Raw genomic sequence first — 18,455 nt, 5'->3', positions numbered from 1 at the left:
TCATGTGTCAGCCCACAGGCCATTTTTCTCCCTTTTATCTTGTTTGGGAGAATTTTTTCCAGATACGGGAAATGATTCTTGAAACTTCTTTGAAGTGTAAGTCTAGGGATTAATTACCAAATTCCTTCAAAGTACCTGTAAAGTAAACTTTCATAATTGACTTTGTATAGTCTAAATGGTAGTTAAAAGATTTGCAAGGCAGTTAATAACTATTAGGGCACTAACTCCTGTTAAAATGCTTGCTTTTGTGATTTTTGTTTGAGGTTTTAAAATACTGAACTGATTTCTGTCTCTGGAGGTTTTTTGAAAGGACATACTCTTCTTTGTCAGTTTAGTTTTACAGCTTATACTTTTGTTTCTTTTCCTTGCAAAACTGTTTTGAAAATCTTTGTTCGTGGATGAAATCTACACAAGGTGGATATGTGCTTTTTATTTGGTTATATATTTGCAGTATATGTAATTTATGTAATTTAGTATAACTAGTGAAGCTATTTTAGCATTTCTTCAATAAAGGTACTATTTTTTTTTCCTTTCTTGCTTTCCTGCTTGTATGCGGCATCATATATTTTGTACAATCTATGTATTGCAGTTTGTCCTGGTTTTGGCTGGGATAAAATTAGTTTTCCTCCTAGCAGCTGGAACAATGCTGTGTTTTGGATTTAGTATGAGAATAATGTTGATAACACACTGATGTTTAAGCTGTTTCAAAGCAGTGCTTACACTAGTCAGGGACTTTTCAGCTCCCCATGCTCTGCCGGGTGCACAAGAGGCTGGGAGGGGGCACAGCCGGGCCAGCTGACCATAACTGGCCAAAGGGATATTCCACACTGTATGATGTCATGCTCAGTGTTTAAACTGGGGGGAGTTGGCTGGGGGGCAGCGATTGCTGGGCTTTGGTCCGCAGGTGGTGAGCAATTGTGTCGTGCATCACTTACTCTGTACATTGTTATTATTGTTATTGTTGTTGTTATTGCTACTATTTTACTTTATTTCAATTGTTAGGCTGTTCTTACCTCAACCCACAAGTTTTCTCACTTTTCCTCTTCCGATTCTCTCCCCATCCCACCGGGACGGGGGTGTGAGCAAGCGGCTGCTTGGTGCTTAGTTGCTGGCTGGGGTTAAACCACAGCACAGTTCTATTCCATTCAGTTATTTCACCACCTCTCCTGTCTCAATATTTCTTCCTGCACTGGCGTAGTCAGACTCTCTTGGTCACTATCTCCTTCCAGATTTTCTCTTTTCAACGTGTAAGGGTTATTAATAGAGAATATTAATCCTCAGGGGATAAAAGAATTAGTTTAAAAAGAAGAAGAGATAAGTAATTACAAGAAAGCACATTTGAACCCCTTGGTTCATCAGCAAGTGCGCTGGCCTTGATTAACATGTGTAGTTCTGCCTCCGAGAAACCAGAAGTACATGAATTCCATAGAGGTAGACATGGGAGCTTCCCTCAGAGAAACTCAGTGTACTTTAAATTGTCCAATTTAATTTCAAAGATTTGGATGGGAAGCATGTAGCTTAACTAGGAGAAAGAGGATACCTGTTGTAAATCACCAATGTATAAAGAGGGAATTTTAAAATTATTTTTTAAAATACTTTGTTGAAATACAAAGCTGAAGTTACTATAAACAGTATAGCAAAAAAAAAAAAAAGGCAGGTATTGGAGAGTAAGTGTAGAAGAAATTATATAAGAGAAGAATTTTATAAAGTCATCAAAAATAATGCCTGTGTTTTGTGAAAGAATAACTTGAGTTCTGTAAAAAACAAGATGTGGTTTAATGCTTGTATCTGTTTGTATAAATAATTCTGCTTTTATTTCTTGCAGTTGGATGAATGTGAAAGGCATAATGTGGAAGGCTCTTTGACAAGTTTTTTCCTCTCTTGCTGTTTGTAAATGTTGCAGTGGTTTATAACAATGTGCATCATGCTCCATAGTTACGCCTTGAAACATTTCGTTTAGGAGCCCAATGTCTAACTGCTGTGATAGTCTTAACAAGATCTAAAATTATGTTGTGTGTAAAGGCCTAAGAAGACAGCTGTCCTTCAACTTGGAAATATTTTGTCAATTTCAGTATTATTTGCCTAGATTACTTACAAATTCTTGTACTTCAGAATTATTTTCTTTCTCTTTAATACCAGTCACTGACAGAAGTAATTTCTATTTATCGTCAGCTTTCAGTGTACTTTTTGTATCTCTGATTATTCAGCAAAGCAATGTCCATCTGTGGGTGTGTGGTGATAAAATAACTATCTTCTGTAAGATAACTGGTGTTGGCTCAAATGGCTGTGTTATTTCATTTATATTAAGACATCTGAAAATTAAGTTATAAATAAATTATCTTGGCTGGTGTTCAACAGAACTAGATAGAAATTACTGAAAATCACTTAATAGTGAATACGAATCCTAATTCATTCAGATGTATATGGAAGCACCTACAATAGGTATTTGAACTTGCCGTCCTAGCAAAAAATGGTGATTCTAAAAGCTGTGTTGCTAAAGGCATCTTTTTCTTTAAATTCAAATGTCATGTTTTGTACTAGGGGATTGAAATAGTAGTTTCATTTGCAACATCATAACTTTACTCTGTTTTATCTAGCTATAATTTAGCTGTTTAGCTGTGAGACATTTTTGATTGTGCTAGACATTGGTTTCCATAGTATTCTTTATTTAGAGAATTAGTTCTAATAACTAATTATAATAACAAAAAGGCCCTTCTTTTGATATTCATTATTTTCCCCAGTAATCCTGTCAGCAGGATCTCTCCTTCTGCAACTGGAATTTGAATTTTTTTTTTCATGTTGAAAGAAAAATAAGATGGTGCTTTTGTTCCAGCTATGTTTCTAGTCCTTTTTACATTCTAATTTCTGCTAACATTTTCAATCAGGCTATTTGCATGGAAGGCTGAAGGAGGCTTTAAAAGCAGATTATTTATGTATGTGAGCAAGAGTGTCCAGACTCTCATTTTGATTGTTATTGGGATGGAAGTATTCATACCTTTTGTTTAAGGCTAATTTAGGCATTTAATTTGAATGGGTCAGAGAACCAAAAGCAGGAGCCTAAATTCCCTCTGTAGGTAACAGAGAATTAGCAGCACAGTGTGCAGGGGTGGAGTTGGCAATGTTTGCAATAAACCCCTGATGAGCAAAAAATGTCTTAGAATAAAATATGGTTGAAAATTTTGAAAATAATTTACGTAAATAGTTGATATAGTCTGCAGGTGAACTGCATGTGTTTAACCACAAGAGAGCAGTGTTATACCAAGCCTATGTTGCAAGTCTTTAAAAGTAATTCTGCTTTGTCAGTGATAGGTCTAAGAGCAAAATTTTAATCCCTTTATATTTTTGTCTTTTCAGTGGTATTCACTAAATTGTAGTGTTACATGCTTCTAACCTACCAGTGTTATGGTGAACGATATTTATGTGTATTTGGATTAGTAAAAACTCAACACCAGGCTAGTTTATTCTCTTATTCTCAAAATAAATCTGCTACTTCATTTTCTAGGAGAATAGACAGAAGATTTTATGTGGTGAGTTAGAGAAGAGCTTCATCTGGCAGTACTCTTTTCCTGAAGAATTATCCTCTCATTTCCCATGTTAAATGGCTTCTGGAGAAAATTTCTGTTTGTGGTGCAGTACATGCATAATGAGCATTGCCATGGAATCACAGGGATTTGTGTAAATAACTTTCAGGTTATACAAGTGAAAATATGCTGCTACTTACCGATTAAAAGTCAAAGTGGCTATCTGGCATAAAAATTCACATTCTTCTTTCAGATGAAAGATTATACTCTGCCCCTGTAAGCGTACACATTCTTTGCTCATCACATGTAAACAATGGCTTGTGAGTTTAGGTGAATTCATAAAGCTGAATAAGTGTATGTTTGCATGGTTGGGCCAAGTTCAACCTTCAGTAGTGTTTCTGCATTGTGATCGACTTCATTAAAGTTGCTAGAGTGGAACTAAAGGCAGTATCTAGCTACATACTTCTAAATAAGGAGTATCTTCACCTTGAACTGTGAGAACGTGTACATTTAAGATCTCTATTCTTGCCATCTGTGCTTCCTCTTTAGTACTCTGCATTTTACTTAATGGGGAAAATTAAAGTAGATTGATTGTTCCCACTTCTCTGTTTTACTTTTTAGTTCTTATGCTGTAGCACAGCAGCTGTATTTGCTGGGAGGCAGTTGCTACCGAGCAACAGCTGCTGGTATAAAGGAGGAGTAGGAAGAAATTCAAAGTAAGCTTAGTTTTAGTTTCTTCATGTGTTATTATTGCCTGACGTTTGTTTGATGCATTGTCACTTTCTAGTTTACAGGTTGTTAGTATCTGTCTTGGTTTTTTTCATAGTGAGAGCTGTAGGAATCTGTGTTAAGAGTTCCAAAATAGCGGTGTGGATCAGTGAGGCTGGTTGTGTGTTTTAAGAGTTCCAAAATAGCGGTGTGGATCAGTGAGGCTGGTTGTGTGTTCTATTACTGAAGTGAGGTTTTTTTTGTTCTTCAGAATATTGCTCTTTTTTAAAGTGTATTCTATTGTTTCTTACTTAATTTTGTCTGGCTGGTATTCTAGTCGTCTTTTTCCATTATGCTTTTTCTAGTAAGTGTATTGCTTGACTTATATACCATGTTTGACTGTCATCTACTGGGGCGGGCTTGATAAGCCAGGCTGTTTTTGTTATGCTCTTTCCTTGCTTGTGAGGAAGTGTTTCTGAATAGAGGTCAAGCTCAATGTTCTTGTTTTTAATTTGTTAAGTTAGGAGCTGCCGTACCAGCATGTACAGTGGGAAAGTAATCTGAAAATCAGTATTTTGCGATAGTAAAAATAGCTAGTTTGAAGTTGTACTTTGCTTTGACTCAGGTGAAATGTGGGCTTTATCAACAACCCCTGTTCCTTATCTGCCCAGTTGATCACTCAAATGTTTTTCATCTGGTTGTGTTTACTTCTTATGTCTTCTATTCCTCTGATACACACTGTCTGCATATATATGAATTATACTAGGGTTTTACTTTCTGCCAGGTTGGGTTTTTTTTGTTTGTTTTCCAAAACTTCTAGCCTTTTCTTTAAGATTTGAAGAGCATACTTTGTATTTAGTATGTTAGAACAATGAGGCTGCTAGAGAGACTGACCTCTACCAAATAACCTGCTCTATGACCTAGTTCATCACTGATATAATGGTCTTCGATGTTGAGTTAGAATTCTGAGGTCACAAATAAAACAAAGAAATATTAAGATAAGGTAAGCAAAATAAACAGAATTTGGGAGATCCTGCTTCATGCTTTGTAAGCTCTTGGTGCTGTTGCTAGGAGGAGCACATGTTAACAGTTCTCTAAGATAGTAGTTGCCTGGGGAGCCCACAGAAACTTGTGCTATTTCTACACATCTGTACAAACTTACAGACAGTCTTTTTGTTCCCTTACTCCCCTTTTCCTCCCCTCTAGCGTAATAAAAGCCATGGAGAAAGGTTGTTGCATCCCGATCATAGGACTAAGTCCTTTCCTGTTCTCCAGCATACAGGTCTCCCTTACAGTAAAGAGCCAGTAGCTTTGAAGAAAATGTTATGTGGCCAGACCTTGACTGAGCACAATAATTGTGAATAGTTGACCTGATAAGGGTTGAGGATGATGTATATCACACCTGGTCATGGTCACTTTCATTTGGAAGTTATCGCTGTTCCATTGCTTAAACAAGAATCAAAGTCTCACAAATTGCATAGATTTTAGGAAAAGTGAAAAGTGTTTCCTTCAAAAAAAAGCAGGTTCACTAATTACTACTAAAATAATTCTCTAAAGGAGGAGGAAGTTAAACCCTGCTTGCTAGAAAAAAAGTTTTACACTGAGGATAGTTAAGCAATTTGAATCTGCAAATTCTAAAGAAGCTGTCTAAAGGACATATCTGGACATTTATGTTCACTTTGAATAAACCTCAGAGTAATACAGAAATTCAGAAAATTATTGTGGCATCTAAGTTTTCTTTTTAAGAAAAGTGGGGTCAACCAGGTGACTATAGGTCAATTAGCATGTATCAATTCTAGGCAAAAAATCCGTATGATAGGATCCTATTGCAGATTTGGAAGTACTTAGGTAATAGGAGTGATCTCATGTGACTTAATTGGAAAATAGAACTTTAAATCATCTTTGACAAAAATAGCTGTAATAGAGTAGTGTAAATTAAAATATAACATTCATATTATCAACAAAGTAGATGTTAAATGGATGTAGAACTGATTAACTGGCAGATAATAGTAATCAATGAAAGGAAGTATTTCTACTAGGGTTATAGAGAATGGTTCTAGGTTAATGCAGTTTCATATTTTTAGTAATGAAATAAGTGATAAAATTTGTGGATAATTAAAAACAGAAATTACATTGAGAGAAACAATGAAGATGGGAATGATGGCACAGAGCCATAATGATAATGCCATAGTAAGTTAGGTCTTCAGAAAGAAAGAATGTTCTAGTGCAGGTAGTTGGAAAACTATAAAGGAGTTTTGTTCAAATTTATAGGTTTTGCTACTGTACTACTTCAGAAACAGAAGATCTGTTTGCAGTGACTTGATTTGTCTGTGAATGCACGAAGAGAAAAAAAGAAAAAGCTACTAAAAGCCTCTTTCTCTGACAGAGAGAAACATAATACTAACCAGTAGCAGGAAGTGAAAACTAGAATAATTTAAATGAGTGTTTCAATAATGAGCATGACATCCACAGTGGGAACTGTTGACTCTTCTTTATTTCTTCTCTGTACTAGAATGCAAAGCTAGTTCCACAGTGAACCAACCATGGAGTGAAACAAAGGAACAAAACCAACAACCCCCCACCCCCTGGCTTCTGATAGCTAGGTGATCAAGGCTTATTAGATGTAAAAGCTCAGGTGTCAGGCATATGAATCAGGTGAAGTTTCTAAGAGATTTTTCTTGGCTGAGTCACCTTTTGACAATGGTGCCTTCCTTCTCTCCCCCTTACATTATTTTCTGCAGAGAAGTTTTGAAGTATGTTTATTTTCTAATGTATTTATCATAGGTTGTATTACAAAGAGATCGGCTCTTACTAAAGATACTTATTTTATGTTTCAAAAGTACTTTTAGTTTCACAGAGGGAGGGAGGACCCTGTGCTACTCTTGAAGGTGCAAACTCCTTGCTGATATTCAGAGCTTTAGGAGGACTCCATACTATCATGGATCTCAGTAAAATTTAAGATGTGCTATGCCAGCTGAAAAATGACATCTGCATTATTATATAAGATGTCGCTGAGAGCAGTGTAACACCCACAGGCAGAACTCAAAGCTGTCAAGTAACTCAGAAGTGATGATGTGAACTCTCCCTTTAACGACACTGAGGTACTAGAAAGAAATATCTGCAGTTGGATTGGTAAAGGAGTAAACCCTTTCCTCAAAAACCCAAGCAAAATGTACAGGTTTTTTTAAGGTACTTGGGGTGATCAATTAACTTTCCACAAAACCAAGGAAGTTTAGCTACTTTACCATTAAAGTAACTGCTGTCCATTCAAATCTAGCTCTGCAGGATCTGTGGTGGTTTTATTCTTGAGCTTTGAAGTAATATGTATCTGTTATTAAATTATTTCTGTTGTGAAGACTTGTGGTTGGAGCAGTATTGGTGTCCCCTGTGGGGTCCTGATCTATAGCTAGAGCGCTCCAAAGTGTATCCACAGTGCAGATAAATAAATTCCACCTTTATCTAGCATTTCACATACAATGTGACTGTTGAGCTGTATTAGTCAAAATGCCAGATCATTTTGTTAGCGGTTTATATCTCAAAGCCTGCAAACATGTAGGCCTAAGTAGCGGAACTTTTCAGAAGAAAATGCAGGCTGTTGGTAACATGAAGTTATGTTGCGTTATGTTTAGGTCTTGGGCAGATGGAGCATTTGGCAAACAACAACTGAGGTCCACACACTTTTCCTACAGTCCTTCCTAAGCAAAGATTAACAGTAATATTTTAAACTATGAATCCTTAAAATTGGGAAACTGATATGTATACAATAATCTCATTTTCAAAAAAATTAGGTTTCATACTGTTGTAAAATGTGCTTAATAGAAAGTGTGACAGGAATTGAAGCTGACCTAAGCCTCAGGAAAATGTTTCTCTTGAAATCAAAAATCCAGATTTTTAGACAATATAACCTCCATAGTTTTAACTAGGGACAACTCAGAAGTGACCAAGGAAGACTGAAAATAAAAACGGGGTTGTGCCCTTGCATGTAAGTCCTTGCTTCCACTTAACTCAGCACCTTTCTGAGTTGCAACGAAGTCTCTTAGGCCCCACTCACGACTAGGTGACAGCAAAGCCTCACCAGAACTGTATTTACTTGCTGTGTTCTCCAAGTGAGCTATGAGCTTCTTGCTATGGCTCTCCTACATGAAATACCCTGCAGACTGACCTTTCTCTCTTCCAGCCCAATCCAGAGCATCCTGGAGAAGGAAGAATTCCCTCTTTCTTTTGGGGTGAGGGGGAAGTCACTCTGCTCTTTAAAAGAACATAGCATGTGATTGGGGACATAATAAACACCACACTTTCCCAAAGCAAATTATTTTTTGTCTTGCTTGTGACTAGTTGTTGTCTTCAGGAAGCTGACTGTAAGTAGGTGTGCATGGGGGGACAAGAGATCTAAGAAGGTAAAAATGGGGGCTTGATAATCAGTTTTAATCATCTCCAGATGGGACTCCTGACAGGCAGCACAGAGGAATTGTGAGTATCGAGTGCAAAAGGAAGTTGCCTATACAGCTTCTTATCCAGGTTTCTTCACTTTAGTTCACTAATACTTTCAGGTAGTATAATTTATGTATGCATTATCTTTGTAGCTACAATGAAGGTAAGTGTAGGAAGTGTATTTGCTATGTTAAAACTTTTGTACACGCCTTTCACCCAAAAGCATTCAATGTGGCAATGTCACTTAGCTGCTTTGAGTAGCTGAAGTACCCATTCAACATCGCCGCTGACTTATTTAATTTATGTTTCTTAGTTTGTTTAATATCTGTCTTTACATAGGCAGTCTTCAGGTAGCAGCATTGTTGAGGAAGGTTCCCCTTTAATGTGGGAGTCAGGGCAGTTAGCATACACATGTATGTGCATCTTAATTAGGCCTTAGTGCTGATAAAAGGTACTTCAAGCGCATACTGCAAATGGCCACTCCTTAATGTTTCTTGCAGAAAGGGTAGAACTAGTGATGTTGACTTTTTTGATATATTGAGGGGAAATGTGTTGTGCATAGGTACCATAGAGGGCAGCGGCAATGTCCTGAAGTACTTGCCATATGCATGGAACCTCACCCCAGCAAAACAGTACATTTTAAATTACTTTAATTCCACTCATGTTTTGGTCTCTCAGTTGATTATATTAAAATATATATAGAGATTATTTTTTCCTCCTCCCTCTAAAGATTGAATTGAAATGCATTTATCCAATGCAAAACATGAAAGATACAAAAGAGTGGTCTTTGGGACAATATTTTATCTTTCTTGTTGAATCTGTCTCTGAATCTACCATATATTTCAGTACTTCCAATTTTCTTTGGATTTTGATTGCCTGAAGTGACGAGCCCTGAGTTTGTCTCCAGGTGTTGGTAGGTCCTGCTATAGAAATGAGACCGGGCATCAAATACATGTGTAGGTGTAGCTCTAGATTTTTCTTTTTGGTAGCTATATTTCTTTCATAAATATGCTTATGTATGAGCTAAGCTCATAGGAAACATCTGCTGCACATACGAATGAAGACTCCAAATTTGGATTATAATAGCTGCTGACCTGGATGAGTAGGTCATGAAATCATCATTCTAAACTAAAAGCTGATTTAAGTCTTATAGTATGTTTTCTCCAAGACCATGATTTTAGTAATATTTATTTGTAACCATTAATTTTCTTTTTGTTCATGTAAATGCTCAGTCATCTTTTAAGTTTTGCATTGTGGTTAAAGGTTAATGTATTCTTGTGGCAGCAGTTTCCACATGTATTGCTGTACTTTGTTTTACCTGTGGAAAACAGAAGCTCTCAATCTGCCCAAATGTTTTTTTATTTTTTCTTTAATAGGTGGTACTAATGAAGCTACAGTCTTTTTTTCCCCTGTCTCTCCTTTCTGGAGGTTCTCCGTGATTCAAATTGGTTTCTGCCACCCTTCTTTGTACTTCCCACTCTTGTACTTGCGAATTCTGGAGAGGGGTAATTAGTATGAAATGATGGCATAGAATTTATCTCTGGGTGGTAGGAGAGGTGGAGATAATAGTACAACTCCTCTTTATCCCTGTTTGTATGAATTATAATACTCTGTTTTAGTTACAGATTCTTAGGACACCCAGGTCCCCTTCCTAATCTAGTACAATATATTTAGAACCCTGCAGGGTGTAGAACTCAACTCTTCTCTCTAAAGTGTATTACCATAAAATTGTCTGACATGAAATTCATCTGCTGCTGTGATACTCGCATCCTTGTGTGTTTAGGTCTACATGGCCCTGTGTAGACACCCAAGGTAGCTTTTAGGAAGTGGTGCTGCTGGTAGCAGAATTCTATTGTCATGGGTGGACCAGCTGCATATTTAGTAAAACTCTTCCTGAGACCTGAACTAGCCCAGGATACAGTAAGGTGATCCATTGGTTTTAGTGGCAGAGCCAATATAAGCCCTTTCTTCTCTATTCTGTTGTTCATTTTCTGTCTGTCCCTAAAGAGCTGTTTGAGACTGTACCGTACACAACATCACTGAAAGGTCAAGAGGTGCAGGAGTGGGAACACCACAAGCCTGCCTTGTTTCTAAAACTAGTGTATTCTGTAACTACGCCCATGTTAGCTCGGGGAGGATCGGATTGTGTTGGACATTGGAGAGACCCTGCCTTCCTCACCTTTAGGGAAAAGGAGCATCTGTCACCTAAATACTTGTTCGTCACATGCATATTTTATTGCCTCTTTTCTTAATGAATAGTTCTATTTCCCAGATTCTCCACCTGAGCTTTAAAATCACAGTTAAGTCTTTGGCCAGGTCAAAAAAAAATCCATATTATTAATTTTTCTTTTGCTGTGAAGTTCAGCGATCCATTTCAACATGCTAGTCTACTTTATTTGTTTTGAAGTATTAAACATCAGCATCTGTACAGACAGTGCCTGTGTGGAGTAGGAAAATGTATTGACTTAGCTGTTCTTGAAAATAACACTGCTAAATCCATTGTGGAAAATTGTGAGTGGTTTTCCAATGCTACCTATGTAAAACTTCTCCTGGAGAAACCATCACAACTCCATCCATGTATAGGACAGATCCCTATGGGGATTCCGTCTAGAATCTATTCTGCAATTCAGCTTGCATTCAGGGCACACATGAAAACACTTCTTGTTATGATTCTGGAGTGTGGGTTTTTTTATTTTAAGAAAGTGAATTTAAAGTATTGGCTAAATAACACTGAAATATAATCTATTTCCATGTCCTATATTCAGTCCAATTGTAGCATTTGCTCTGCACAAACTATGTGAGTGTTGTTACTGAAGACTTTGAGGTACAAATAAATTGTGGCTTTAGAAGTGTATAAAGTCAAGAAGAGTCCCTGCAGTGGCAAAAGTCCATCAACGATGACACGTATTTCTCACTTAGAAATAATTATCAGTGTAGAATGTCAGTATTTCCCATATTTTCAATTAAACTTCACAAGCCTCTGTCATATTGCACATATGTATAACATTGTCTGCAACTGAGAAATTAGAAAAACGGAGATTAAAACTGACCAGTGACACTAAGAAGAACTAGTTACTGGAGCCAAAACAATAGTAAAAGACAACTCCCTCCTCTTTAAATACTTAAACAGGGAAACAATTTCCCTGGGTTTTGAAAATGCTTCTACTATATGCTTAGGAGAAAGATATGGAAATACTCTCCTTGCTGGTATCTCCATTTAAATTCCTACAGCAACACTAAGGGTAAATTTAGAGAAAAGTTCACAGAAACAGTGCAGTAGGAGAGTGATTACTTTGTTGGTAGGAAGGAGAGGCAGTGGGAGGATGGATGCAGCAGGGCTTTTGCTGTCTTGTCAAACCAGAATGTCTTCTGACAAACTGAGGAGATGCTTTCAATCAACTGGCTCTACCAAAGAACTTTGGACACTTCAGTCTTTTTTTTTTTTTTTAATTTTTTTTATTAGTTGTCATTCTTTGACATGATGAATACTTACAGCAGTATGTTAAAAAAGATACAGTTAAGTCTCTTGGCATCACTGCATAGCAGTCACAGCATTTTCACACAATCTAGTGCTTCCTCTCAGAATGATGCATATGGCATATATACGCACATATGGGGGCTGATTCTTGGTCCCAGTGAAGTCGGTGGGACCAGTGTTTGGCCCATAGAGTTGTATAAGATATGTGAATATGTATATATAAAATGCTTTACAATAAACATGACATATACAATCTTGAATTCAAAGATAAGCAGAATATATTTTACATCCAAGTCAAACTTACGCTCTGCACTTAAAGTTTATGTACCTAAAATATTGGATGGATTATAGAAACAAATAATAGAATAACAGTTTGCACCGATCAACGTAATTTGGATACATATTCATGGCATGGAGCTTGCCTTGAGGTTTTGTTTGTGTTTTGGGGTGGCTTTTTTTTTTTGATTTGCAGGATTTTAATTCAAATCTAAGTATTGACTTCTGTGGGCCATGAGCAGGGGATGGTGGCATCAGGAGGGCAATGGGAGTACTTTATGGAAAACTCAGCTGAGTGACTTAAAATATAAGGCTATACATGATGGTACCCTGGTACCCTGACTGATGCCTGAAAATAAAGTTACAACTACTTGAGTGTTCCTCCTTTCTGAGGAGAGTCCATTTGGAAGGGCTAGTATGCGTTCTGTCTCTGTTTTGTTGGAAACTTTTAATAGAAATTTCAACCACAGATTGGAAAAGCTGGTGAGACAGCTCTGCAGTGTGAAAATGGGCTTATCATCTCATTTACTGCGGTAGCAGCCTTCTCACCGATCCTTTGGGGAGACTTTGATTTTTTTCCTAAAAACCAATAGGTTATACAAAAATAATTGACCCATGTTGTAGATTAGATTAGAACTGCAGACCACGTGGGTTTTTTGCTCCATAGGGTCTACTTAATCTCAGCTACTCCTTTCTCTGTTTCTGTATGTCAAAGGCACGCATTTTCAATAGTCCTTTTTTACACCTTTTGGCTGGTGGCTGGAACGTTGGCCTTTAAAAACCCAAAGGTAGGTAAAAAATCTTTACTTAATGGAAATGCATATGTATGCATTATTTTAACCAGTCTAAAAGTTTCACTTATCACCACTTTCTTTTATTATTGTTGTTATTTATAGAGAATTTGCCTTTTTGAAGGTATGAAATCTGCATTTAAAGAAACTAGGTTTTAATCAAATGAAGGTTTTAATCAAATGAATTGTATTTTGGGGGCATAAAAGCATTTTAAGCTCCTGCTTGTAGCAGTTTTCTGCTTCTTTCCTTATACGAAAAACCTAACTCAGTTTTAAAACTTCAGAAGCTTTCAGCTGCACTGGCCCAATAAGAATGAAAAATAATTTACAAGGGTTTTCTGTAAAGTGGCTAATAGGGCTAACAAGACAAAAATCTGCATTATCTGCAAAGATGTTTTCTGTTCTGTGCATCTAGCATTCTGTTGGCATCCTGGGGAGAAGTCCCAGCGCAGACAGAAATGGCCTCCAAACTAGGTAATACCAAACATGTATCACAACCACATCTACTGAGCACTGGTGCTGCTGGATGGGCTGTATCGGGTATGGGTGGCTGCTTCTATGGGAAATCAAACTGTAGCAGTTTGCATTACAGACCCCAGTGAATCTGGCTGCCGGGCATCTGCTGCCAGAGCCTAACTCTTCAGTGAGCTTTTGTCTAGAGCACCTGAGGCAAACCAGGCCAGACCCAGCCTTGTGTAATGGTTTTGCCCATGAGTACAGAAGCATTTCTGGAGTCACCCTGAACCTTTTTCAAGCATTGTTTCTTTAGACAAGGTGATTGAAATCTAGCAAGTGTGTTCAGTGCACCAAAACCCACCACAACCTGTTCATTTTAAGAGCAGCTTTTCAAAGTTGGGAAGTTTTAACTTGGTAAGAGCAGACTTGTAAGGGACGCTGTAGGCTCTAATCACAGAAAAGGTCTTGGTTTTATTGTAGCTATAGCAGAACTTGATTTGTACCTAAGCTTTCCTGTTGGACCTATTTTCTGAAAGCTCCTCAGAAACAGTTCAACAATGTATCTGTCAAGAGCTTTTTATGCTGCTAGACACCAGGTTTGTTTAAGTAAACTTCAGAACATTTTTAAAAAATTCTTTGAACTAGATGGAAAATGGCTTCGATTTCTTAGTAAAAAGACAAAACAAGGGAAATTACATCCTTTTGTATGTACTTAAGTGCTTCAAGGCAGCACATTACAGAGCTCATGTAATGTGCTAATAATTGTCCTAAATCCGTCAGGAGAAGGAAAGATACACCTAAAGAGCTGCAAAGTGGTGATGCTTCCACTCCCACCATCAGGTGGTTAAAAAGATGTTTATGTCCTGTAGTTAGAAATAATTTTATTCTACTACAACTCTCTCTCTTTGCTTTGTTATGGTACTTCTAATACATGAGTCCCACTTAGAAGAGGGAGGAAGAATGTTTTCTACTGCTTATAGCTTTCAGAACAGTAGAGGAGAAGAAAACCACCATTCTCAGGATGCTTTGTGTTCTCATAGGGATTTCCACCTTCCTGCTTCACTGGGTTTCAGTCTCTTTCTCTGAGGATACATATCCAATTAATTAGTAGAGTAAAACATCCTTTACTAAAACTTATGCTTTTTCTTTTCATTTAAATGTATTAGTCACCTGATCAGCATGAACAATTTGTCTGATCAAATCAATATTCCCTGTAATTAAGAAAAATTCTATTTTATCTCCCCTTGCGCTTTTGTGAGTAAATGTTCTCCTTCTGAAACACCAACTTAAATTGCTCTTTCTTTGCTGGCCTCTCCAAGGTATTCATGCCCAAACATGATTATATGGCCATAGCTGCTAGTTCTTTTGGAAAACAGCTGTATAGGTTTGATGTACTGGGGGTTTGCAACAGCACTGTACTTCACCCAAATGCAATTAATTTTTCTGAGGGCAGCAGGGAAGGGGACAATCACTTTGGTGCAATGCAGTAGTGTCCGGGAATACAATCTCATCGAAATGATGGAACCTTAAGTAAAGTTTTATAAAGACTATCCAAACTGAGGTTGTTTATGGCATAGATAAGGCCATGCATCTTTCACAAACACGAGACCATAGAAAATTCCTCAGCCACTATGGCAGTTAAGAGGATTTTTCTTAACAGTCTGACTATAATGCTTTTTTTTTTTTTCCTTCATTGAATGAGACTGATCTAAAAGTCAGTTAAAGGTTTTTGTTGGTGGGGTTTTTTTTCAATTAAAAGAAAAAAACAAACGCATTTCGATGCTGGCTAAGGAGGGAATGTGGGGAAAAAATCAGCTACACTGCAACATCACTCGAGAAAACAATTGGACTCCAGAACTATTAGAATGTCGTGCTCTGTAGATCACTAAGCTATTTAATAAAAAATTCACACTCTCGAATAAATGGTAATCATTGAACTGTCAAATTATGTGGTGTTGCTGTGGGTTTTAGGCTTTTTTGAACTTAAACTTCAGGCTCTGTGAAGCACTTGCCTAGACCGAATGTGCAAGGTGCCATGGATTAACAACACGGACCCATATGGAATGTGTTTGAAGTTTTCAAGAAGTTATCCTGCCAGACTTCATTCCTTAGTGACCCTTGATACACCTTGGATAGTGGAAAGGCAGTTCATAATCATATCTTGTGATCACATGATTTTGGCAGCTATCAGAAGATGAAGGATGCTAAAAGTTAAGGCTTTTATCCACAAACAATGGTGTATATTAATAAACTCTATACCATATTTACAAATGCTTTCTCTTGTATTAAAACTAACAGTATTCTGTTCACAGTGCCAATGTTTTTACAGGTAGCAATCCCACAGTACTCCAGTATTTTGGCATGGGAATCAGTAGCGCTTTGTATTTACAGAAAATGTACACATATGAATATAAACATGTTACTTGAAACAGTACTCAAAAGATAGATCTGTTCATGTTTCAAAGGTTTAGACTGTACAACACCTTCCCTTTTTTTTGCGAGGGAATACTCTTCCTTGCAATGAGAAGATGCCCGTCTTTTATCCAAAGTGGCATAAAAATGATTACCAAAATGAGCCTTGTTACACTGGAGTTGTGTATACGGACAGTAATTCAGTCCAAGGTTTACAGATCTGTTGTTTACTGCACAGAATACAAAAGTTAAAAAGGTTTTTAATTACTAAAATAACCAGACTCTCTCTGCCCTCTGTGAGCACTGTCTTACTCAGCCAGTGTCCTCTGGATGCTGAAGATGCTGGTGGTTTAATGTGCAGCCCAGCTGCCAGCCTGGAAAGCGTACGGCGCTCTGGGCCTATATACATATGTCACAGTATGACTTGTGGTAAATGAATATACAGCCAAGAGTGCCTCTATCTCCCCTGTTCTCTCAGTAATCCTCCCTGCGTCACGGCAGCCGTAACTGGCCTGACTTCAGTACTGCTGACTGGGACTCTGCATTCAGGCAGTTCATGATCAGAAGTGATGAATGGCATCGGGCATGCGCAGAATGAAGAGAGGGGAGAGGCGCATGAAGGAGATCCGGAAAGGAACCCAGCAGAACCACGGGCTTGCTCGTGAGGACCCTTATAGCTTCTGCTTTGCCATTTCTTCCCTTTCCATGGTCTTGACAAGAGGCTCCTAGCTCCCCAGCATTTTGTTTGCTGCTGTGATCAAGAAAGAGATAGCAGTGCTATAAGGAAAAGTGCAAAGCTGCCACTAAGGAGTCTCTTCTTCATTTAAAGTCTGTTCTTGGCTGCCAGTCACTTGACCTGAGTGGTCATTGCTCCTACTACTGCTGTGTTGCTTGTGGAGCAAACTCCTCCACTTGGCCTTGTTCCTCCTGAGATGGTTTAGCATATTTTCAGATAGGGGGGTATCACCTGTAAACTGGGCCCACCTCTCAAAGAGTGGCTCTACGATGTACGTCATGAACCCTGGGGAAACACATAAAGGACAGCAGGTGAGGAACTAATCCATTCTACGAGTGCATTACCCCATAGAGTGCTTCCAGAGAATCCAGCAATATAAGTGGCAAAAACCCTGATGCGAAGTAACAATAACACCTCAAGCAGCCATCAGCTCCTTTTGAAATGCACAGCTTTTGACCAGCACATATGACAAGACGTGGCTCTATCTGCGTGTGTAACAGTGAAACCTGTGAGAGAGAGCATCCTTCTCTGTATAATCACGTGTTGGCTGTGGTTTTTCTCCACAGATACTAGAATGACCCTTTTTTCCCCATGCAATGATTCCTTTGCCTTTCTATTGAGTATCTTGCTTGGATAGGTTTGTTTTTGAACATTTTGATTTCGAATGTGAATCGTGACTCTTATGGTACCTCCAGTTCTTACTCTTAAAACAACTAGATTGGGGGCAGGGGTGGAAGAGTTTCTCTTTGAGCTTGTGCCATACTGAGATAAACATGGAGAGAAGAGAATGAAACTAATACTTACCGATCTGTATGCTTGGTATTGTATCCTTCTGCTGATTGCACAGGGGGCTTATTTCCAGTTCAAATTTTTGTTCCAGGTCACCTGCAAAAAAACAACAAAAAAAAAACAAAAAAAAAAAAAAAAGAGAGAAAATAATTTGCTGCCACTTATATCTTTTCTCCATACCTATGTCAGACTCTTACAGTGACTGCAACTGTGTGGATCTGAGCAGCTAGAATCTTGCACCAATGACGATCATTTAAATGTCTAAATACCTCAGTTTTTTGGACTTTGTTTTAGGTATCAGAGAAACTGAGTATGCATATGAAGAAAAATCTCTCTAAGGAAAGGTGACTTTCGAATGAACATTAAATCTGAGCACTCACATGTTCTGAGGACCTTAATTTTTAAAATAGATTCTCTCACATAAAAGGTTTTTAGATATTCTAGTTCATTTACTCAGCGTTCAAATGTCTTCCTACGAGAAGAATGCAGAATATATACTTTAGAAGAAATGCATCTCCATTACTACTGCAGTGTGAGCTGCTACTGTTTGCTTGTGGAAATTGCTGTTGAAGGGCAGCATGATGGAGCCCGGCAGTCCGCAGCTGTGTCTGGCTGTGCTAATGAACTAATAAGGGCCTGAGCATGGGCTCCGGCAACATATGTTCATGTGTCAAGAGCTATGGAATTAATGTCATAAATATGGTAACGAAATTAAAAATTGGTCCTATAATTGCAGTGTAGCTGGGTATCAGGGCCATGCCTGTGCTGCTGCGCTGAACTCACACCACTAATGCCCTGGGCGGTCCAGGAAGTTCCCAGAGTCATCTGCACAGGACTGACTCGAGACAGCAGACAGA

General features: G+C 38.0%; 2 protein-coding genes across 4 annotated transcripts in view; one reads left to right on the top strand and one right to left on the bottom strand.

Moving 5' to 3' along the window:
* The window catches only part of MTFR2 (mitochondrial fission regulator 2), a 36,579-nt gene extending 19,937 nt beyond the window's left edge, over positions 1–16,642 (top strand). Inside the window, exon 10 of the mRNA XM_075087730.1 lies at positions 16,552–16,642. The gene's annotated coding sequence lies outside the window, so the exon portion shown is untranslated. The remainder of the gene's footprint in view (positions 1–16,551) is intronic.
* Positions 16,643–16,876: 234 nt separating this feature from the next.
* Positions 16,877–18,455, bottom strand: part of PDE7B (phosphodiesterase 7B) — a 172,076-nt gene continuing 170,497 nt past the window's right edge. For all 3 annotated transcript variants that reach the window (XM_075087726.1, XM_075087728.1, XM_075087727.1), the window contains 2 exons: positions 17,614–17,694; positions 16,877–17,094 (listed from right to left, as the gene is read on the bottom strand). In XM_075087726.1, coding sequence (XP_074943827.1) covers positions 16,877–17,094; positions 17,614–17,694 — 299 coding nt within the window. The remainder of the gene's footprint in view (positions 17,095–17,613; positions 17,695–18,455) is intronic.

Source organism: Phalacrocorax aristotelis, chromosome 3, assembly GCF_949628215.1.
Source record: "Phalacrocorax aristotelis chromosome 3, bGulAri2.1, whole genome shotgun sequence".
NCBI classification, from domain to species: Eukaryota; Metazoa; Chordata; class Aves; order Suliformes; family Phalacrocoracidae; genus Phalacrocorax; species Phalacrocorax aristotelis.
This window is presented reverse-complemented; position numbering and strand designations above follow the sequence as displayed.